We start from the raw sequence: 25,069 nt of genomic DNA on the forward strand, positions 1-25,069 counted from the left end.
TCTTGGAGAAACGTCTGTTTATATTTGTTGCCCATTTTTAATTGCATTATTTCTTTTTTGTTGTTGAGTTATTAAAGTTCTTTGTATATTCTGAATACTGGATTTTTATCAGATGTGTGATTTGCAGATATTCTCTCCCATTTTGTGGGTTTTCTTTACACTTTTTTGATAGTGACCTGTGACACACAGAAGTTTTTAATTTTAATTGAGTCCATATTTATCAATTGAACTGTTGCCTAACCCAAAGTCATAAAGATTTACACCTATATTTCCTTCTATGTGTTTTATAGTTGCTATCTTACAATTAAGTCATTGATTCTTTTTAAGTTAATTTTTGTGTATGGTGCGAGGTTGGGTTCTAAATTCATTCTTTTGTGTGTAGATATCCAGTTGCCTCAGCACCGTCTTTCTCCATTGAATGATCATGGAACCCTTGCTGAAAATCGTTTGACTATAGATGTATCAGTTTGTTATTAGACTCTTAATTTTATTCCAGTGACCCGTGTGTGTATCCTTAAACCTGTGCTTACGCTGTCTTGATTATGGTAGCTCTGCAGTAAGTTTGTAAGTGAGATGTGTGCGTCCTCCAACATCATTTTCCTTTTATAAGATTGTTTTCACTATTTGGGGTCCCTTGCATTTCTATATGAATTCTGAAGTCAGCCTGTTCATTTCTGAAGAAAAAAAAAAAAGCAGTTAGAATTTTATTGGTTTGCATTGGATCTGTAGGCCAGTTTGGGAAGTATTGCTGTCTTAACAATTTCAACCCTTTCCCATCCATGAACCGACAGGAAGGTTTTTCATTTATTTAGATCTTTAAAAATTTTTTTCTACACTGTGTTGTAGTTTCATTGTTCAGGTCTTGTATATCCTTGGATTAATTTATTTTTGAGTTAGTTTATTCTTGTCACTCTAATCAGCGTTGTCCTGGAGGTGACAGCCAGGGCAATTAGGTAAGAAAAAATATTAGAAGGTATCCAGATCAGAAAGGAAAAACGAAGACGATCTCCATTTGCAGATGACATGAGTGCTGCGCCCTCGACACTGTACAGATTGATTTTTGCATATTGCTTCCTTATTTGATTTTCACAAAACTCTTGTGGTTTATGTATTTTTGTGCTCATGGTGCAGATAAGAGGATTAAGATCGAAAGAGTTTAAGCAATTTGTTCAGCATCACCCAGCTAGTAGGGGTAGAAGCTGGACTTGGAGCCTATTTCTGCCTGATTTCAAAATTGCATCAGAAATGCTTATTGAAGGCTTCCTAAGTATCAGGCACCGTACTAGACTTGTACTTTTTAAGAGAAATTTGCTCTGTTCTTGGGAATATATGCTTGAAAAGCCAAATTATAAAGCCTAGAAAGAGATAATTTTGTCAGAACTTGTTTGCATTTCAGGATTTATGCTTTAAAAAAACATGTAATAACCATTTATGATCATGATCTTTTGTCAAGTTCTCTGATATATTTGTTTTATTTTACTTGTTGATGGGAAACAGGTATACAAAAAGTTTTTCTTGCCACCCATACACTATTTTTTATCAGTCAGCTTTTTTTCTCAAAGAGATGCAATGTTACTCTGAAACCCGAATGAACTAAATCAGCATTTACTCATTAAATATTTGTGCAAGTTTGTTGTTTTTTGTGGTACATGGAAATGTGTGGTTAGGATGGGAATAAGGAGAATCCTTTGGTCATCTCAGTTTATGCCATCAGGAGGCCCATCTTTATTTTGTTAGTGTTCATCTGTAGACCTTGATCTATCGCTTGATCTGCGGCAATGCGATCTTCACTCCAGAAGATAAGAGTAATGTTATTAATGACACATGCTTTTTGAGTGCTTTTTATGTGATCATCTGTTTAAAGTGTTTTACACGGATTATTTGATTTAATCCTCATGATAACCCTATGCGGTGGTTATTATTATTATTATCCCTGCTTTGCAGATGAGGAGAACAGTAACTTATTTAACATCAACACAGCCAGTAAGTGATAGAGACAAGATTCGAACCCTGGCAGAATGGCCACAGTTCTTAATCATGATGCTTCTCCTGACTCATGTACTTGAACTGACTACTTTTACATCCTGGAAATTTACTGCACATGTTGTGGTCCTTGTGGTTCAGTTACTGGTAGTTCATTCTGATAGTAAGCGATGGAAATATCCTGGTTGCTATCAGTCTTCTCTGTGCCTTGCTTCAAGTTTATCTGTTTTATTCTGCACCAGAATTCTGTAATTTTAACAGAAGTGTATAAAATTATTACACATAAAATTTCTTATGGGGTATTAATCACTAAACTGATTCACTAGCCGTTTGTTCAGCTCAGATGACACGTTATAAACTGTAATAACTCCTAGAGATGTAAAGAGGAGACGTTATAGTCCAGTTGGGTGATTAAATAGGTCAGATAAAACTCGGGGTTCCATAGAAGTTTATGCCTAACATTCATTATGTTTGTTAGATCTCTCTCTTTCAAAATTCAAACTGTGTCCTATATTTTTTCTCTTTTCTCTAAGCATGATTGTTTATTGAATGACATAAGTTGCCCTTTACTGCCATTTCCCAGAAGTCTTAACATTTTGCTCTTGACTTGTACCGTTCTGTCACTTTACTCAGAGGTCTGGGTAAGCATGTCATACTTTCTGCAACATGGGTAACTACTGATTTAGAAATACCACAATGATCCACTTATCTCTTTGTTCACAGAGGTTATAAATGTCACTCCCAGGTGTGAGGCCTGACATGTAATACTTTGAAAATGCATAAAACTCACATTAACATCACAGGGATTGTTTATAGAGTTCTGGGTTTTCCGTGTGGAGTGCAGTTGGGATTATGATCAGAAAACCAAACCCAAACCCAATCAGTGGTTGTCTACATTTTGGAATCAGCTAGAGTATTAATGAAGCCAACTGTTGATGCTTTAACATGTTGATTTGTCTTCATCCAGTGTTTTTGGAAAACATGAAAATAAGGATTTATTTGCCAGACTCACCACTGTTTTCTCAGCCGCTTCCTTCCTAGTGCCCTTGTCTTTTTGTTATACTCATACTGAACACCACGATCAATGCAACTGTTTGTCTTCTTTTTTAACCCTGCTCAAGGACTGCTGAGCTGGGTTGGAGAAAACCACGCACATGGTTGTAGGGATTGGGATCTCTATAGTTAGAAGTTTATCATTGGTGCTTGGCAATCATTCTGGATGTCCCTGGTTAGTAGACTTTCCTATTTCCCAGATCGACATATTGATACGAAAATTATGATCTCATTTTCTTCTCCTGTCATGTGAAAATATTCCAGATTGCTTGCTATGAATGGGGTGATCAGGTTTGAGATTCTGGTATCATTGTTCGAGAATAATCCCCAATCCTACTGAAGCAAAATCAGCTGAGAAACCTGAGCTGTGGACCTTAGACAAATGTCTGTAACTAAGTTCTTATTTTCAGAGTGAAATTAACAACACCCAGTTATAATTTGGTCATAAGCTTAACCCATTGCCATGAAAATTGTTGAGAAACTGAGCATGTAGGTAAACCTTGATAGGTCCCATTTTGCTTCCTAAGAGTAAAACAGATAGGTCTTCTTGTATTGAGGTCTGACTTTCATATTTGAAGAATGGATGGAAAAGCACATCCTGTTCCCTCCTCACCTTCTTCTCCCATTCTTCCACCTCATGCCATAGAAATAAGATTTCAGTTTTTGAAATATAGGCTAAATAATGATTATACCAAACACTTCAGTTCAGAAATATGATTTTTTTTTTCAAATTGAGTAAAAAGAAATTGGTTTTAAGGCTCAGACAACAACTTTAGTCGTATGAGATAATAGGGAACACAGTGTTGAAGCTTAAACAGGCATGAGCCTATCTTTACTATAAATCTGTCTTGATCTCTGTGGGATTCCTGTCTTTATGGACAGTGAACTTTCCCCCCGCTCTGAATGTGTCTCTCTTCCAAACCATGAAAAGAACCTGAAGCATTGACTCTAAAGTCAGAAACACAAAGAGCTAAAGGCTTGTAGGTTTTGAGTTTCTAGTAGCTATTCTTAATTTTCCTTATATGTTTTCAGCCCTAGTTTTTAATTAGGAATTTTATTTACACTGCTCATTTCTTTTTTAGCAAGAACAATTTTTACACTAAATGAAGGGTTTCAATAAGCTATGGATATGAAAATAAAAATACGATTTCATAATAAACTTCAATGAAAATTTTTATTGAACACTTATTTTTGTGTACCCATTGGGTTAAAACAAGTAGAAGGTGTGGCTTATCCAAGTAACCGAATATTGTTAATATTTAAACAGCTCTGTATACCTCACGGAGATTTTCTAAACCTTATCTTACTTGGTTCTCTTTCTCGGTCTTCTTATCAACCTGGTGCACTAGATGTGATTTTTTATCCCTGTTTTACAGACAGGAAAACTGAACTATGTGCATGTGCCCCAGTTGGAACAATCACCACTTTTTATCTGTTCTGTATGTTGGGCTTACATGAAAAATGTAGTTTGAATGGAAAGAGCATGGCAGAAAAGGTTTGGAAACCTCTCACCTACACCATGCTATATATAAATACATAGCTCAATTCTCTTGAGTTTTATCATTTCTATTTTTAGTAGGAAGTAATTTAAGTTCATTGAAGACAAAGTTTCTAAAATGCGGTTAGGTCCTAAAATATTCTTTAGGGCTTAACCATTTTTGAAATACGTTTTCATTGCTCACATTTAAATTGTTTTGATTCAACTAAAATTTAAAATGTATTTGTCTCAGCTTTAAAACTTCTAAAATAAATCTTAGGGACATAGAAAGTTATCCATGTGTTTAAATGGTGCATAATGAATATTATTTTGCAAAAAAAGTTATGTATGTGGAATGGCAAGAGGGACTTGTCATGGTTTTATAGTTTAAATTATAGCAACTAATTGCTTGAGGACAATATAATAACATTAAGAATTGGTAATATTTTACAAATTGAAACTTACTGATTGATTGTAAACTCAAAAATGAATTCATAAATGATGTATACATTTGATTATATTTTCGGCCTATACACTTTGTATTAAATTATGTGTAATAAGACACATCATTACACTTATCCAGCAATAACTATTAAATGACTGTTCTATTTTTTAATATTTTTTAAAAATTGGGGGTATATGTCATTATTTACTTATTTATTTATTTATTTTTAATTTTTTTTTTTTTAAGTGATCTCCACACTCAATGTGGGGCTTGAACTCACAACCTGAGAATCAGGAGTTGCATGCTCTACCAACTGAGCCGGCCAGGTGCCCCACCTATGTTCCATTTTTAATTGATGCTAGAGCTTTCTGTGTGAATAGTATGGTAATAGCAGAATGTGTTGGGGGAGGGAGATGAGCTGAGAGTCAGCTAACATGGGAGAACGTTAACCCACAATATAATTACTTATGTTTTTTTAGGGAAGAATGATTTGGTTTCTCTTTCTTGAATAAGATGTCCTTTCTGTGAGCCATGAGACATCTATTCTTGATTATTTAATATGATTTGAGAACTTTGTTATAGTGTATTATCTTGTGTTGACATTTTGAACTTCTCAAATAAAATGTGGATAAACATGGGAGAAGGGAGGATCAAAAGTTTACAAAAACTAGTCTGTAAATTTTTATCTCAAAATTAAGCTCATGTACATCTGAAATACTGTCTTGAGCTTTCTAGTAAAAATGAGCAATAGATATAGAATTGTTATTTTAAAAATTCACTAGTATTTACTTAGTTTGGTGTTAATATAGCATATAAATTAATCACCATATTACTACCTCTATCCTTGCTATTTAAAAAGAGGAAAGATAAAATTATAAGAATGTAATGTGTACTTCTAATTTTTTAGTGTGGTAGCAAAATTGCCCTTTTTCCCCCCGGGGTTTTCTCGGGTACGTGATTTCCTTCTTCAAACAGTTGCAGTAACTGTATATTCCTATAAATCAGCCTTATACATTTCAACCAAAAAGATGCAGGAAAGAAAAGAAGTGTCCATAAAGAAATCAAGCCATAGCTTTATCATTAGGAATGTGGGTTTATTATTTAAAATAATGGGTCAGGGGCACCTGGGTGGCTCAGATGGTTAAGCATCTGCCTTTGCCTCAGGGCATGGTCTCCAGGTCCTGGACCCATGTCAGGCTCCTGGCTTAGCAGGGAGTCTGCTTCCCCTTCTCTCTCTGCCTCTCCCCCCTGCTCATGCTCTCTCTCTTTATCTCTCTGTCACAAATGAATAAATAAAATCCTTAAAAAAAAAAAAAAAGTAATGGAGATTTGAATATAATCAGGTCTGGGAGGGGGATGAAATGGAAATACAGAAGAAAGCATTGAAATGTTGCTTATTTGTTACCCAAGACAGAAAAAAAATAGGAGGTCAGGGTGAAATTGGTAAAAATTATTTGAGACAAAATTAGGGTAGCACATAAATACTTAGGATTGGGGACAAAATGTGCAATAGAAATATGTAAGAATAACTATTCTATGTTTTCTTCAGTCTTAGATTTTTTCCTATATTAAGATCTTAAAAATTTATCCATCTGGTCTAGTGGAGTGTGAGATATTTTATGTCATTTTCATTTTCATTGTTTAAAGCAACAACTTGGTACTGAAATAGATAGTTTCTATTGTTTTAAAACATTTCCTGGAATCTGTGAATACACATGTACATATGTACATACATACATATCTATTTAGATGATCACAAAGTATGTGTAATTGATTTTCATTTTTCAAATAAAAAAACAGTTATTACTTGTGTACACTCAATAAGCTTTATCCTGTTATTCCTTTGGGATTGATGGATTTTATTCATAAAAAAATGTAGGGTTATTTGACTAGAGTAGTATTAAAAATAAAATACCTTCTGTGTCCCTGTTTACTTCCTCGGTGAATGTTGTTGGGTAGCTGGTACATGAATAAATTCCTAGGGCCCTTTAAGATTTCCATGGTTTATCTTCTCCCTGGATTCTTTTTGTATACAGGTCCACTATGCAGCAATATAGTGTTTGGCACTATGGTAAATATACAATAAATGATTGCTATTATTATTTCAGACCGTATCATGCTCCCAGAGAGTGAACAAAAGAAACAAACAGTGTCCCTGGGGAAAAATGAGGTTGAGACATACGTGTGCATAGATAAACACAAAAAAATAGAAGATTAAAAATAGGTTAAACGCTTAAGAAAAGAATAAGTAGTAGAAATTGAACAGTCTGCTCTCAGTATAGCTCTCTCTATATAGCAGTGTGTATATAGCTTGAGTCTGGATGAAGGGCTTTCTCCAATTAATTTCCTCTCATAGGTAGTTTTTCCTGATGTTTCTGAAATGTAATGAAACTGCCCTTTTAAGGTGGACAAAGGAAATGTATCAATTGATTTTTTCCTAAAATTCTCTTTGGGGAACATCAACCAGAAGTGTGTGTGATTGGTCGTGCTTATGTCCACAAAGCCACCATATGGGCCCATTCCGAACATAAAGGATGGACTGTAAAGGACCATCCTTCCCACTGGTTAAGCATAGGAGCAGGGGCACTAACAAATGCCTTTTGTCCGCTAGGCAGCGGCACCACGGATTGTATCGTGTTAGGCTTCATCAGCTACCTAATGCAATGTAACTCGGGAGATAAGATAAATCAAACAGATGACACTGTATTAGATTTGAAAGATGAGAAGTCTTCCAAAGCAATTGCAGAGTGTATATTTCAGTGCTGTTGACTTCAGGAGGTTATTGAAGTCAAAAGTCTTTGCAACAAAACCAATCTTTCAGGAGCTGGGTAGCAAGTAAGCAGAGCCATGCTTCTTTCTTCTAAAGAAAATTACCTAGGAAAAAGTGGAATTCTTCTTTGTATATTTGTTTTACACAGCTGTTGGGTTTAACCTCATTTTTTTAGTGTATCACCAGCTTAGGTGTCTGCTTTTCATTTTTTTTAAAATACATCTCAGGTACAAATGTGTATTAAGTAAGAGAGATTTTCCATCTATTGCTAAAAAATTCTAAGTGCAAGTGCCTACAACTATTTGAAGTGGATTTCCCATATTTGTGACTCCATATCGCTAGGTGATTATTTACCCATCGTCACCCAAATTTAGAAATTTCACTTTTGTTAAATAAGGTCCTATGATTCCTTTCTTTTTTAACATTCTGAAACTTTGCATTTTTTTAGTTATTTAATGGAATGTCATAAAATTAATTTAGGATTTGGGAAACGGAAAAAAACAGCGTTGTAACTGATTGCCCTTTCTTTTGTAGCCCACTGTGTGTGAGCGAGAGCTGTGTGTGTTTGCTTTTCAAACCCTGGGAGTAATGAACGAAGCTGCTGATGAGATAGCAACCGGAGCTCAGGTAGGAACACACAGTGCTAATTAGTCCTGATTTTGATTTGAAAAATTTATTCTGATCCACTAGTTACCTTCAGTCTGCTCTTCTTTTGGACACATTTTTGATAGTTTGACATTAGATTAAAAAGCAAGCTGGCATTTGATTTTTTTTTTTTCTTAAGCTAGAAACTGGATTTTGCTATCTGTATCTAGGGAGTGTTTTGTCATGTGGCAGTCGCCGACGGAAGAAATTAAGCCAACTTTCTTGTGTTTGAAAAATAACTGTGATTCTGTCATGGTGAAGTTGAAATATTGAAATCCTTGCCACATGCATTATGTAAAATTCATTTGTAAAGTTATAGTGCCATAAAATGGAAGCCAATTTATTTTTAAAACGAAAAGGGCAGAACATATAAGAAAAAGCATCTATTTTTACAATAATAGTGTTTATGGCATAGGAAGAAAAATATAAAAACAAATGAAGCAACTTGGAAGTAGAGAAACATTCCATGTTTCTGGAAGGAAAAAATAAATTCCAAAGATGCCAGAATTTACTTCATGAATTCCATCAAGATTTCAATTGATTTTTTAAATTTGTTTATGGTACCTAACTTCCTAATAAATTTATAAGAAAAAAATCAGAGAAAACATAAAAAAATGAATGTTAATTAAGGGAGGCTAGACCAACCATATACAAAAACATATGCAATCCTATATTTTTTTAAAAAATGCAGTACTGGCAAAGAATAGAATGGCAGATAATCCCCAAAAGAGATCTAGTTATAAATATACTTGATAGACTTTAAAGGAAGTATCACGTCAAGTTGCAAAATTAAAAAGGATTTAGTAAGTGAGGTGGGAACAAATGACCTGCAACATGGGAGAGAAAATCAGTTTAGTCCTTTACACTGTGTGTAAAAACAAATTCCTAATAGCTGAAAGAAGAGGTTTGTTTAAAAATACTGTATACAGACTAGAGGAGAGTAACACTAAGCATGCACAGTGTGGATAGTGCATCAGGCTAGTGCATTTATGCAGTTTTAAGAAATCGTAAAGGAGAATACCAACAGATTTGAGCCCATACATACTTTACATTCCTTACTTGAAAGACTAGTGAACGTTAAGAGCTAACTGTGAGAAAATTAGTTTTGCCTCGAACATAGTTATATAAAAGTACATAAAAATTGAAAAGAAAAGCATGAAGACCGTAACAGATTAATAGAGGAAATGAACACATGATTCACAAATATAGTTAGTAAAGACACATAAGAAAATATTCAGCTTTACTGAAATCACTAGGAAGCTAAATGTGAAGAGAATTAGCAATGTCATTTATAAAATTTGCAAAGATGGGTGGGAAAAAATGATCATATAACAGGTATTTGTTCAACAAGTATTGAATACCTACTATGTCACAGGCATGACTCCAGATGGAAGTACAGCAGTTAATATAGAAAAGCACAGGCCTCGTGGATTTACATACATCCTGTTAACCTAATCATTTCACTGATTAACTAAAAGGAGGTACATCCACTTGAAGAAATATGAAGGAGAACAGTTGTGATATAATGAATTATAAATGAACAATAATACAAACAGTATAGCATTGATTCTATATAATGTGGAAAAAAAGATTCCATGATTAAATTTCAAAAGTAATGGCTTGATATCGCCCCTACAGCCAACATACACACACTTGCATATTAAAGGCTCTCAGAATCCCTGAAAGTAAGAAAATAAATAGCCAGTACTTAGAGGGTTTCTCAAATGTGTCTGACCATGGTGGGACTTTTTCTTTTCTTTTCCTTCCCCCCTTTTTTTTTTTAATATGAAAGTTTTTCTCACCAATTGAAACTAATATTGCTCAAAAAAAAAAAGAGAGATACTTTAATATATGCTGTTTATAGCTATGTGAAGTGCTCGCTTTGGCAGCACATATACTAAAATAGAGCTATGTAAAAATGATTAAGCTTTACACAGCTGTGTGTACGTTTGTGAATATACATACATGTATGCATACATGAATAGGTATGTGGGTATATCTGTATAATATATAAAATATAAATTTTGTATACATTATATATCATATATAATAATATATATATATATATATATGATATATAATTCTTCAAGTGGTAAAGTTAACATTTGTGCATTTTAGTGGGTGTAAATTGTCCCTCAGACTATGTGAAAACTGAAGGAGTTAGAGCCTGGAACTAAGAAATAATTAATTAGAAGGAAAATAAACATCATGCTAGCAGTAAGCTAGGTTGATAGAATATTAGGTGCTTTTCTCTTCCTCTTATTATAGACACCTCTAGAAAAATAATGGTTATTAAAGAGAAGTTAAATTTTAATTTTATAATGATAGTTACAAAACACAATTACTCAATCATATCAATTTAGTGATTCTACTCTGAAGCTCAGTATTTTCACTACTACCAGTATTCTGGTTGTAATTCTAAAGATTACGTGGAAACTGATTCTCTTGGTATCTCAGTAGTCCTGGTCCATCAGTTGACTCCTTCATTTTAAGTGGTTTCTCTGAGGTCACAAGAACATTCCTTAGAGGGACACTGCAGGAGGCTGGAGTGGGGTGAGAGTGTCTTGGCAGCTAGGATTCCAAGACCCCACGTACTGTTTCAACCAAAACAGCTCTGTTTTGTTTCTTTGTGTTGAGCTCTCATATAAGATTTTATTTTATTTTTTTAAATAGGAATCAATATTGAAATGTTTGAAAGCCATTGATCTTCAATTTTAAATTCACCTCTTTTCCAGAATACATTCTATATCTGTAAGCCACTCCTATACTTGCCTTTCTTACTCCCCAGGACCTGAATTTTCTCATTTGGGAGTGCTCCAAGGTCTTCCCTACCTGCAGGGGAAGGTGGAGAGTCTTACTCTACCAGATGGGTTGTATATAATGGCCTTTGGAAGCATGTGATTCTATAACAAATAGAGCTTTTCTCACTGATCAAATAGCCTAATTCCCATTGTTTGAATTCTGTATTTCTCTATCCTTAGTATTTCAATTATATTATTCATTGTAAGAAGAAAGTTGCCTGTAACTTGCTGACTATAGCACTCATCATTTTGTGCTAAGATCCCATTAAGAATCTTTCATTTTGGGGTGCCTGGGTGGCTCAGTCACTTAAGCATCCGACTCTTGATCTCAGCTTAGGTCTTGATCTCAGCGTAGGTCTTGATCTCAGGGTCGTGAGTTCAAGCCACATGTTGGGCTCCATTCTGGGCATGGAGCCTACTTTAAAAAAAAAAAAAGAATCATTTTAAATGCTGGGAGTGGGGAAATACATGCTTTGGGGTCAAAGAAATCATAGTCGTTCATTACGTTTTCTTTTTTAAAGTAGACATTTTACTCCATGGAAAAATTAACCTGCAAATGAATACAAATCCAAACAGTGTTATACAAATCTTTTCTTGTTCAAAAATTCTAACTGCTAACTTCTGTAACAGATAAATCATAAATTACGGTGGCTTAAGATGAGAGATGTTTTTATTTCTTGCTCCCACAACTGTCCAGTTAGAATGTTTGTTGGGCAGCTTTCTCTATGATGATTGAGTTAACCGGACCCTTTCCATTGTGTGGCTCTGCTGTCTTAAGTACATGGCACACAGCAGAGGCAGAGATAGAAGTGGAGAAGGTGCACCTGTTTCTAATGCACCTTTTCCACTGCCGATCCAATTCCATTGGTTAAAACTAGTCATACAGCTTTACCTCGGCAAAAGGGGTGGAAATGTCCCTCTATACCCAGGAAGCAAGGAGCAGGAGGCTTTGGTGGATAGCATGTGTTTTCCTATGGTAGTTAACACTATTCTTTTAAGTCGGTTTAGAACATATATTAGCAGAAATATTCTAATTAAATTCTCTACCCCCATGTCCATTATTTCATTATAGTTTACTTGACTCCAGTGGTGAAATTATTGGCAAAAGTATGCATATAATTTTTGGTAGTTTTGATTGTTTTGATGCTTCTGGCACAAGGTGTTTAATAAATATTTGATTGAAAGGGATACATTGTTCAGGTTATTACTGTTGTATCTATTTGTATCTTTATTCTTATGATAAAAAAACACATAACATAAAATTTACTATCTTAACCATTTTTTAAGCATACAGTTCAGTAGTGTTAAGTATATTCAACTTGTCATGAAACAGATTACCATGACTTTTTCATCTTGCTGAACTGAAACTCTATACCCATTAAACAACTCCCCTTGTGTAGCCCCCTTCCTCCAGCCTCAGTAATCACCATTCTACTTTCTGTTTCTGTGAATTTGACTACTTTAAGTACCTCATAGGTGGAATCTGAAATCTTTGTCTTTTTGTGGTTTATTCTATATTGGTTTATTTCACTTAGCATTAAGTCCTCAAGTTCATCAATGTTGTATCATGTAACAGAATTTTCCTTTTTAAGGCTGAATAATATTTCCTGTATGTATATACCACATTTTGTTTATCCATTCAACTGTCAATGGACATTTTGGTTGCCTCCATCTCTTGGCTATTGAGAATAATGCTGCTGTGAACATGGGTATGCAAATAGGGTCTTTTTAAGACCCTTCTTGGAATTATTTTGGATATGTATCCAGAAATGGGACTGTCACTTCCAGCAGAATCATATGGGCGTTCTATTAATAACTTCTTGAGGGGCTTCCATACTGTTTTCTGTGGCAGCTGCACCATTGTATAATCCCATCAACAGTGCACAAAGGCTCCGATTTCTTCAACACTTGTTGTGCTCAACACTTGTTCTTCTCTGGGGTTTTTTTGTTTGTTTTTTGGTAGTAGCCATCCTAATGGTTGTGAGGTGATATCTCATTATGGTTTTGATTTGCATTTATCTGATGATTAATGATGTTGAGTGTCTTTTCATGTGCTGTTGGCCATCTGTAAGTCTTCTTTAATGAATTGTCTATGTGGGTTTTTTGCCCATTTTTAAATCATATTATTTGATTTCTTCTTGTTGAATTGTAGGAACTCTTTATGTATTCTGGATATTAACCCCCTTTCAGATATCTGATTTGCAAATATTTTCTCCCATCCCATGACATATCAATCTATTGTCCTTTGATGCACCAAAGTTTTTAAGTTTGATGTAGTCCCATTTGTCTATTTTTGCTTTTATTATTTGTGCTTTGGTGTCAATCCAAGAAATCATTGCCAAGTCCAATGTCATGAAGCATTTTCCTCATATCTTCTTGTAAGGGTTTTATAGTTTAAGGTCTTATGGTTAGGTCTTTATTCCATTTTGAGTTAATTTTTGTATATGGTGTTAGATAAGGGTCCAACTTAATTTTTTTTTTCATATGGATATCCAGTTTTCCTGCCATCATTCATAGAAAAAACTATTCTTTTCAATTGAGTGGTTTTAGTCCCCTTGTCAGTGGTCATTTGACCCTTTAAAGCAAAGGGCATGTACTTTTCTAACGCTTTAGTTGCATACTGCGATGTGTAGTTCTTAAAAATTTTTATAAGATAGTACCAATTCCCTCCCCACTGTCAGAGTTTCAGAAAAGGCTATTTTATTTTACTGATTATTCTTTTTCAGGAGTTTTTATTTGGATTTTTCTTTTATTGAGAGACCAGATAATGCCAAAAACAATTTGTGTCTATGTTAAAGTGCATCTCTCTGGGGTAGATGGAATGTGAGTGTGGATGCAGAAAACAAGAAGGATTTTTTTATGTCTTTATTATATCCATTGCTTGGAAACCATATACACACACATATAATGGAATAGTGTGTTGGAACGTATTCGCTCTTTCAGTTCTACCGTTTTCTGAGTGAGTCTTGTTGGGTGTACCTCTGTGTACTTTGGGAAGTGTTACTTACAGATCATGTACCCAGCGGCTTGAGTGTTGCTGACTATTTTAGGACACTGGAAATCTGCATCTGTGATTGGGTGGATGTGTTTTGTGAGCATACACACAAAATAGTGAGTCCTGCGGTCCTTAGGTCACAGTGCCCCTTGCATGAACCACAAGAATCAAAAATTGTTTTACTCTTACTGTACATTTTTTAAATGCCTGTCTAAAAACTTTCTAGAAATATTTTCCTCCAGAAAGATTAAGTCCACTGCTTTCCTTATGACGTCCCCTGTCTTCACACTGCTGATGTGTCTGTTCCAGCGCCCTCCCTCCACTTAGACTGTGTCCGTTTTCTTGATTCACTTGCCAGAAACATATTGTTTTGGGAACTGGGGAGGGAGGCTTAGCTCCTAACTGTTAAATGTCACTGCCTCTTAGTAAATTGTGTTAAGAGGTCACAGAAGAACATAGGAATAAGACCATCGTATTTAGCATACCAAAGGTCATGAATGGCCTGAGGCAGAGTAGGAAGAAGTAAGATGATGTCAGGAGCTTTACCGTTCTTGGAGCCCATCAGACTCATCTCCTGCATTTGCAGTTTCCATCACCTGGAATGGTTTCTCCCAGAGCTTTCTCTCCCTCTCTGTCTTCACTCTGGTCTCTGTTGAAGTATCACCACCTTCCTAGCCACTCAAACAGCACCCCCTCTTGCCTTAGTCTCTAACACCTGCTTAATCTTCACAGCATTCGACACTACCAGAAATGTATTTGAGCATATATTTAACGGATTATTTTGTTATGCATCTTCTCCATCAGAATGTACATTCCATGAGAGAGAGGACCTGTCTTTCTTGTGCATGTCTGCCATAGAGCCTAGAGCAATGGGAGAGCATAGTACGAGTTCATGACAGAGATGCCAGGACGTAATTGGAAACAACACATGCCAGTTATTTGAAGTCAGTGGTCAAGTTCGGTCACATGTGGTCTGAAGCCATAAATTACAGATCTGCGAGGTTGATAGCAGTTCTTGAGGCTTTCCTACTTAACTTCCGTGACCATGAGAGGGAGGAGCAATGGCATAGCACATGCTGAAACGCAAAGGATGCTAACTGTCTTATGTATGTGTTTCAAGGTGGTAGATCTACTAGTATCCATGTGTAGGTCTGCATTGGAATCTCCTAGAAAAGTTGTCATTTTCGAGCCATATCCATCTGTGGTGGATCCTAATGACCCTCAGATGCTGGCCTTCAACCCCAGGGTGAGTACTTCTCCTCGTACGCCCCTCCCGCCCCCTGTAGCAGCAGCGGAGATGTTAGTCCTGCTGGCTTCCTTCTTTCTGCCCAACTCACTCCCTCATCAGGCCCATCCCTGACCCCTTGTGGACTCTGTATCCATTTACGGTTCTTTTTCCACAAACTCGATTCACTGTCTCCTTCAGACTTTCCCATATCCTATTACTTCCCTGTCCTTTCATCTTTTAAAATTACTTTCAAAACTTCATCTTTATGAAACTAGACCCATTTCATCCTCTCAAATTGCGATCTTTACACATCCCATCTGCATGAAAGGCAGGTGAATAGCAGTAATAAAGCAGTAATGGTTGATAGGATGACTTTAATTACATTATTTTTTGGGATTCTAGCTTAGTGTAACCTCATTATAATTTTAAGGGTTGTGGGTAAAAGGACCGATTTTCGATTTTCTTTTGTATTTTTACTTAACCGTCCCCTGCCTTCTCCCCCATTCCTCCTCCCCAGTTATCTGAAGCTTAGTAAAAGTTTAGTCCATATTGTTGATCAACTGGCATTTCTTGAGAAAACAATGTTATAAATATTCGTGGAGATGAGGCAGAATCCTTCTGAAATAGCAAAATTTTCAAATTGCATGAGAGCTAAAATTGCCTTAGTTTCTATTACTAACCATCTTGAAATCAGTTTGTAGAAACAATGGCTCCATAAAATGTCCTGGAAAAAGCTTTCCTTCCTTCATAAGTGGCAACAGTGCACATAGTTACAGAATACTTAAAGATGAATTATCAGTTAATTGTGTGGCGTCATTTATACACTTACAGTCATATTCTTTTGGTAACAATCTTTCAATCAAAAGAAAATAAAAGCAAAATGATATTGTAAGACTTAAAGTGGATTTTTGTATTTTAGAAGGATTCTGTTCTTTTTTCATCATGGCTCAATTTTTTTGGTGACACAAAGAATCAAGAGCCCAATATCTTTTTTATATTTATAGTTTTCCCCCATAGGCTAAACGTGATTTTATGTATTTATATTAGGACTGGCATTGTTTTCTTTTTTTTCCCCTCTAACTCAGTTATATATCCTACGTCCTAGAATCATCTTATTAAATCCTTCCCTTTTATGTACACAACACAGTCACTGCTTTCAAACCGACTCTGATGGAAAATCCACGTACAGAAATAACGTTTCTCTGGTAATACATAGAATTGCAGAGGCTTTCAGTGAATACTATTTTTTTTTCCATTCAAACAGAAGAAAAACTATGATCGAGTAATGAAAGCACTGGATAGCATAACTTCTATTAGAGAAATGACACAAGTAAGTATATCATCTTGTGGTCTTATACAGTTCAGTTGTGCTTGAGTAAAATCATATTTTTAAAATGTCAGAGTACTGGCTGCGTAGTGAAATGTAGATTTTTCTATTAGATGGGAGTATAATTAAAGTACTTTAAAAATTAAAATTGTGTTGTACTAGGATGTTTTAATTAAATTACATCAGTGTATTGGTGGGCTACCACTGTGACTTTTGGAGGGTAATTGCATGATTATAATCCTAATGTTCTCTGCAACAGTTGGAGTATATGGACGTGTATCGGAATATCTTAAAGCAAAGGTGAAATCTGGTACCATCTTCCTAGACTGTCCATTTTAATTAATGGTAGTATTTTATTTTAACACATTGTTTTAATGTCAAAATAAAACGTATTCTCACAAATGTAAATTGTACATAAATATTTTAGATAGAACATAGAATCGCAAAACAACTTTGGGGGACACAAGCCTCCCCGAGAGTATGAGTTTATATTTTTAGCTTTTAGGGAGTCTTGGTGAGGTTTGATGAGCAAGGATTGCGGTTTATTACGAAAGTCTAATACACTGGGCTATATAGTCCAGTTCTTCGAAAAGCACGTGCTATTGAATTATCGAGGCCTTTCCGCTGCCAAAGATTTGGAGAGAGGCTTAAAACTCATCATGATAAGTAGAAATTAATAATCCATAACTGCCAACAACACACATTATGGGTTTGGTTTGCATATGATGGTTTCAAGGCTTGCACTGCCCTAGAGACCCTGGAGTTTTATACTGAGTATTACCCTGGGTCATTCCTGTCTTTGGGGAAAGAGTATTGGAGTCCTTTAGTCTTGAGGCCCAGAAAGCTTCTCTGCCACTCCTCCCTTCACCCCTGCCATCACGCCTACTGTATTTGAAAATGTGTTCCCAGAGTACATGTTTACATTTCCAGATTTGAGTTCTGAGTCTTTTGATAGTTATTTATTCCTGTAGTCAAATATTCATCCATTTGTCCAACAAATAATGTGTGTCAGACAATGGTAAACGAAGAGATCTTTAATTCACAAGTTATATCATTTGCTTAAAAACCATCATCCTTGCTAGTTGTTTTTCTGTGCCCATACTTTTCTGTATTACCTGATTTCCTTTTCAAACAAATATTATTCGTATAAGGAAAGGAAAACAATAAAATACATTTCCACTTAGGGGGAAAAATGAACTTATTGCACTAGGTTACACAAGGTTAAGTAAACATTTTTTGGTCACCAAAGACTTTGGTGGTAATAGGGTATTTATTGTACTATACCCTAGACCCAGATCATTCTTGGATAAAAATAGCTACAAAATTCTGACTTTGGGATCAGCTCTCTGCCAAAATTTTCTTCCTTTATTCTGGGTCATGCGTAAGCTATTTTAATAGAAGACAGTGGAGACGGTTGAGTGTCAGCCTAGGAAGTCAGAGGCATGTGGTGTATAATTTGCTCATCAGCGATGCGGCCTGTGACCTTGGGCAAGTTGCTTAATTGCTTGAGGCTTAGCTTCTTCACTGTCAAGATGGTAAATAGTACCACTGCACCCCCTTCCAGTTTGCACTCCATAGGGATGCTGTCAAGTTTTATCGCGTCAAATCCTTTACACCTCTCCAAATAAATATAACACTATACTGTCCTGTTTTCTAGAAGCTACTGCCCTGTAGATAGACGTAAATTGTCACAGACAGATCGTCTTTGGTTCTATGAAAAGGTTAATTGTCTGGGTAAATTCCATTAAATACTTTCAAAAGAAGGGCTCTTCTTATGTAAATTTTGTCCAGTTTTCTCATGTAAAGCTCTGCACCTAAGTCAGTACCTTCGGATATGAGCGTGAGTAGTAGCTCTTACAAGTTTTGCTTTAATGTTAGTTAAAAGTCAAAAACAGTCATCGTCAAAGAGAAACAGCGCCTGACACTTGTTAAAGGTGGCGAGAGAGATTTAATTCGAGGACTGCAGTGGGGAAGAGTGACTTGCAGTGTGAGCGAGGTCACCTCCAAGGAAGACAAAAGTGACTGAGGTTTCAAAGGGAGAGCAGAGAGGGAACAAAAGGGGGCTATGGAGAAGTGAAAATAGGGGGCTCTGGGGTACCAGGAAATTACAGAAGGGGGATGAGGAGAGAATTACCGGAAGGTTAGCAGTGTGGGTGGGTACAAGGTAGGTAACTTTTACAGTTGGGCAGCATTGCGTTTTCTTGAGCAGAGACTCAACAAGGGGCCTGGGATCACCTTTAGACGTGGCCTAGTGCGTGGGAGCCAGGCTAAAGCTTGATGAAGCCCCTGGAGCAAAATGTTTGGGCACGTCCATTGTGCCACATGGAAGTTCAGAGTTCACATCACCTTGTGTGCGTGTTGGGGGTAGGGGGGACAGCGAGGGTAATTGTTGCTGTGACCATGTCACAGCCACAAAGCTTCCGGGTTTGACTAGATTAGACATACCTGTTCAACCTGATTTTCCTTTCGCATAAAGGAAAAATGAAAAAGGAAAAAAGGAATTTTTAAGAAAAATCAAGAAGTATAATGACTTTTTTTCCAGGCACCGTATCTGGAAATCAAGAAGCAGATGGATAAACAAGACCCCCTTGCTCATCCCCTACTGCAATGGTATAAAATTTTAGTTTTCCTCTTAATGAAAACAGCATCATTTTCTACTGCCTGCTTTAAGGGGAAAAAAAAGGCCTATTTTACAAGACCTGCAATGCTACAGTTCTACAAGCCTATGAGGCCTGGTGATTTTAAAGAGTCCTTAATGACTCTCACTTTAATTAAAACTTGTATATCACAAGGGGAAGAAAATGCTGTCCTGTGCACTACACACATATACAATGTATTTGACAGCAGTTTGCTATAGTTTTTAAAAAAATGTGATTAGCTGGATTATATGGTGAAGCCGTTTTGGTTCATTTAATTTTCTAGTTAACTGAGGACTCAGTGACAAAACTCAGTTTCAAACACTTATTGAAAATCTTCCTAAAATGTGTGTCGTGTATGGTCCACTTCCTTAACAAGAACAGGATAAATTTGATGAACTCTTTGTTTGACGGCTGCAGATGATGTGAGCCCGGTGAGGGGTAGAGCCTTAGTCCAGCGTGGATCCTAGGAAGGCTGACTGAAAATAGAAGAGCAGGTCGAGAACGCCGCTCCTACCACACGTGCTCCAAAGCCTTTGCCCTCTGGTTTCTCACTTGCAAAATGAAAACAATAATATCTACTCCCCATACCTCTAAGGGCTTATGCACAGGTCTCTTTGAAATCACCGAAAACTTCAAGACAATGGAATTCCCCCCATGACTATAAATGCCCTAATACAAATGTAACCATTATACGAGATTGCTCTCAATGAGATTTATTCTAAGCTACAACTAGGGAGTTTTTAAAAATTCTGGAAAGATGGACAAAGGAGAAAGAATGATTCTGGTTACTTAACTTTCACTTAGGATTTTCCAGTAAACATTTAGTCTAATGAAACTTTAAAAATTAGATTTGGAAGTCTTCCTTCTTTGTGTCCGTAATGATCTATTATTAAAATTCTGTTTGAGTAGAATAACACATAGTTTTCATTGTGATTTTTTTACATTCTGACATTAAGTCATATTCAGAATGAAGGTAAAAATCTCGGATATCTAATCTCTTTTTTTTTCCCCCTGAGTCAGCCTGATTGTTAACTTTTATTTATTTGTGATCATTTCCTTCAGCTTGTTAGTTACTCTTCTTTCAAGGAGAAGAAAATCTACCAAAATGTTTTTTTAGAGTTTTCCCTAGTTATTATTTTCTGTTCTGAAAAACATAAAAATAATTAGTTCTTTCAGATACCTGAATGTAATTTTTTTAACCTCAGTGTCTAAACATGGCGAATAACAGTTTGTGTATAACCCACCGTATGTATCAGCACAAAGGTCCTCCAATATTTAAAGAAAGAAAAAGATCTTCACAGAAACTCATTCTTAATTAGACAGCGTAGGGAAGAGCCAAGGAAGCAGATGTATGAATCAGCTTTGCGTCTCGATGATCATCTTTTGAAAGTATGTTTAGAAATGTTCATTTTGGGGGCGCCTGGGTAGCGCAGTCCTTAAGCGTCTGCCTTTGGCTCAGGGCGTGATCCCGGCGTTCTGGGAACGAGTCCCCCACATCGGGCTCCTCCGCTGGGAACCTGTTTCTTCCTCTCCCACTCCCCTGCTGTGTTCCCTCTCTTGCTGGCTGTCTCTCTGTCACATAAATAAATAAAATCTTAAAAAAAAAAAAGAAAGAAAGAAAGAAAGAAATGTTCATTTTGCTGATATCTGAGGTTGTAATTATTAAAAATCATTATCTCTTAGGTTTTAAAGAACTACTTCTTCGTTCTCAGATTAAAATATTATCTTTTTTTGTTACATAAGCTCTTTAAATTGTTTCAGGAACCAAAGCAAAGTGATGTAATTAAGTAAGATGATTACTCAATTTAGTTCATGTCACAGCAAACATAAGTTCCAATCACTTGCCAACTAAGGGAAAAAAACGTTAAATATATTTGGCATATATTTGTGACTGATGGATTATTTTAATTAATTTCAGGGTTATTTCAAGTAATAGGTCACATATTGTGAAACTGCCGGTTAACAGGGTAAGTTGTTTTTTCACATATACATACGGAAATGGGCAGAGTCCTAACTAGTTGGGAAAAGTGACCCCTGTGATTTTTAGGCAGCCTCTCCAGGAAATTGAAGTAATCTCAGGGTAGGCCTAATTCTTTAGTTCGAAATTCCTGTTATGTGCACCAGCTCCAAGTTTTCCCAAGAAATCACATTCAAATTCAGACTGCTGCCCTGAACTTTTAAGTAAGTAAAAGGCTCGATAGGAAATCATTCTGTTATTCTACAAGTGATAGGAAGAATCTGGAGACTGACCAGAAAAAGGTAATGTGCTTTTTATCATTGTCAGTTTCTTGTCGGCACAGCTCCACTTTTCCATAGCAGAGAAGATATTGCCTTATGGGCTTAATACGCTTATAAAATAAAGGAAAAAGCTAATGGACTCTGATTTCAGTTCTGATCGAAACCAAAGAGGAGCAGTATCCAAAATGTCAGCTCTCCTGTCTGTGAATCTCTAAACTGCGAGATTCCCTTTATGTTGTACCCCTATATAAGTATATTCCTAAGTGAAAGGGCAGCAATTAGAAAATTTCATCAAGCAACTAATTCAAAAGATTCTGTTTTAATTTTTTTCCATGAACAAAGAGGGAAACTATGTTTGAATGTAGGCAATTTACAAGTTTATAAATGTATGTAAATAAAGCATGATGATGATAATTTTTGCAATTTTAAAATCTTGAACTAACTTTTCTTTTCCTTTTAGCAAACTCAGATATTTCCCCGGTTGAATAGCTAGTGTATACTTAGGGAATTCAATAATAAAAGTCTTAAAAAGAACCATAATTAGGAAGGCAGATCTGCTTGGACCTGATTACAGAGTGTATTCCAAAGCTAAATATAAATGACTTTGGATTGTCTGTCTCCTATTCCTTTTCCATTAGCCTAAAAAATTGCCCTTCATATCAGCAACTCCATATGATTTATCATTTATGCAGGGTTTTTTTTAATGAATGGTCCTATTAATGTAAGTTAGTATGGCTTGAATTGCGATAATTCTTAAACCAGAAAATTTTGAAATTGTCCTCAGTCTGATTATATGTTAATTTTGACATGTTTTCATTTGTCATTATTTTAAATGGCAGCAACTGAAGTTTATGCATACTCCACATCAATTCCTTCTTCTCAGCAGTCCACCAGCCAAAGAATCTAATTTTAGAGCTGCTAAAAAACTCTTTGGAAGCACCTTTGCATTTCAGTGAGTATGGCTTCCTTTTGATGGGGATATGTCTTCACCTCGGTCTCCCAGAAACATGTGGGGAGGAAAACATTCTTTTAGTAGTTGGCTATTAGTCCTGAATAGTCCACTGCCTGATACTTGACTTGGAAATTGAAGATTTTCAGAAGGGACATGACTGTTTCCATTGTGGCCACTTTAGAAGATTATTAATGTTTGGTTTTACTTTGTTCTTCCCCTCCTCTGTGCTTTAGTGGCTCACACATTGAAAACTGGCACTCTATCCTGAGGAATGGTCTGGTTGTTGCTTCTAATACTAGACTGCAGGTAAATTTTCTGAATGCTTTAACAAGACCATATATTCTTTAGTGTTAGAGTTCAGTAAGCAATCCTGGTGCTTTTTTTGTTATGTGAAAAAGGGAAAGCAAGTGGGCTTTAAAAACTACATAGAATTTCTAAAAGGCATAAGTAATGTTCATAAAATACATGAAGCGGAATTGACCGATGCACCATATGGGGATGAAAAGAAAAATTGAATTCCCTATGAGAAAACAGTAAAATCACTTTGAACTTCAGTAGAAGAAAATTATCATGCAGAAAGTAAAACCGTAGAAGCATTCTGTCTGCTAATTCAACACAGATTTCTTGAGCACTGCCCCAGTGGACACTTTAGGAGAAGGAAAGGTAGTGGGGGCGCCTGGGTGGCACAGCGGTTAAGCGTCTGCCTTCGGCTCAGGGCGTGATCCCGGCATTATGGGATCGAGTCCCACATCAGGCTCCTCCACTATGAGCCTGCTTCTTCCTCTCCCACTCTCCCTGCTTGTGTTCCCTCTCTCGCTGGCTGTCTCTATCTCTGTCAAATAAATAAATAAATAAAATCTTAAAAAAAAAAAAAAAAAAAAAAAAGAAGGAAAGGTAGGGCTAAGAATCAGCAAGGGGGAGATTGGACACCAAAGAGCCATCTGCTGCTTGCTTCCCGGTCTCCGGGGCAGCGCTGGGAGTTAGCGGGATGGCATGGATATAGCACTCATCTTTATGCCCGTCACTTCCAGCACCCCACTTCGCTCTCATTCAGCTGATTTTCATCTGACAGTGGAAAGAGGTCAGAAAATGAGATGCTCGATCCCGTCACCTGTGCTGGATCTCACACTCGGATGACAGTTGAGATGGGGATACAGTTAAATGTAAATGTCCATAAACACACACTGAATTAGTATTCAGTTCATACTAAATAGGGTTCAAGGGCCCTCGAACATAGAAATAATGAGAGAGAATTTTAATTGTTTTGAGTAGTTTCTTAGACCAGTCGAAAGAGTTTCCATTAATGAAGCTGTTAACCTGAAAGTTTAGAGGAGGTAAGAATGGGATGACAGTGTTGTATCATGAAAATCGAAATAGGCTACTTTGTCGATACACTAGCGTGTGCGTCCTAATCAAAACTCTGTCGTGCATAATTCAGCCTGTTCTGTTTTCAATATTTTGGAGTCATTAACGTAAAATCCTATGATAGTGCTTGAGAATAAGTGACTGTCTTTGTCATAGGTTGGGTGGAAAAACTTTATCAAGGATTTTTTCTCTGGCTTTCACTTTTCTTCTGTCAACTCACTAAATGTAGAAGACAAGGATATTAGTAGTACTATTTTCACATTAGACCTTAGGAAAGAGCCTTATTGTTTTCTAAGAGTTGATCCTCCCAACATAAGACTGATTCCTTTCTTTTGTAGAACATTAACCTCTGAAAGCACTGACTGTCCACTTTCTCTCCCACCTCTTCCCCTTTTAGCTCCACGGTGCAATGTATGGGAGTGGAATCTATCTTAGTCCAATGTCAAGCATATCTTTTGGTTACTCAGGTAAGCTCATTTCTAACCTCAAGTGTGTGAGGTTTTGATTTTTTGATTGTGTATCAAGTGACAGAAGCTTATTTGATATATTTGCATTTAATTCATTTGATTCAAGTCGGAAGCGAAAACAAAGCTCACATGTCAGGATGAATTTATAATACTTACCCTGGTATATAAGTGGAATATGTGTTTTTTTTCAGTTTCAAACTTAATTTCCATTTTGTTCAGTAGTTTGTACATTGATTCCCTCCACAAGTAGCTATTGAGGATGCAGGATGTGCGAAGCGTTCTGTGGAACACGGACTATTTATTCATCTGTAGTAATTCACTGTCCCGGGATGTAGTTCTGTATCAGGCCAACTTCTTATCTTTGGATTATTATATATCGTATAAAGACACTTTGAACATTACGGAGAATTTAGGATTAGAAGAACACCCTCAAAATCATCCTACTTATTGACATCTTCTTGTTTGGTGAAATTATATGAAAAAATCATTCAGGAAAAAATTGAAAGCATGAGCTGGAGGGGAGCCTGGTAAATTCAACATATGGAAAGAGTGATCACAAAATTATTAGCATTCCTTATCCTCAAGTGGTGAAATTCAGGGTGATTTCTTGGCACTTTTAAATTTGGGGGAATATGTTGCAACAATTGGTGCATGTGTGTGGTTTTTTTTAGAGCAATAACTTAA

General features: G+C 36.2%; 1 protein-coding gene across 2 annotated transcripts in view; it reads left to right on the forward strand.

Moving 5' to 3' along the window:
• PARP8 (poly(ADP-ribose) polymerase family member 8) overlaps positions 1-25,069 on the forward strand; it is a 174,405-nt gene that overhangs the window by 130,252 nt on the left and 19,084 nt on the right. For both annotated transcript variants that reach the window (XM_057312233.1, XM_026506934.4), the window contains 8 exons: positions 8,263-8,355; positions 15,290-15,415; positions 16,662-16,727; positions 19,267-19,334; positions 21,282-21,330; positions 22,441-22,553; positions 22,787-22,859; positions 24,316-24,385. In XM_057312233.1, the coding sequence (XP_057168216.1) occupies positions 8,263-8,355; positions 15,290-15,415; positions 16,662-16,727; positions 19,267-19,334; positions 21,282-21,330; positions 22,441-22,553; positions 22,787-22,859; positions 24,316-24,385 (658 nt within the window). The remainder of the gene's footprint in view (positions 1-8,262; positions 8,356-15,289; positions 15,416-16,661; positions 16,728-19,266; positions 19,335-21,281; positions 21,331-22,440; positions 22,554-22,786; positions 22,860-24,315; positions 24,386-25,069) is intronic.

This window comes from Ursus arctos, unplaced genomic scaffold (genome assembly GCF_023065955.2).
Source record: "Ursus arctos isolate Adak ecotype North America unplaced genomic scaffold, UrsArc2.0 scaffold_15, whole genome shotgun sequence".
In the NCBI taxonomy this organism is placed as follows: Eukaryota; Metazoa; Chordata; class Mammalia; order Carnivora; family Ursidae; genus Ursus; species Ursus arctos.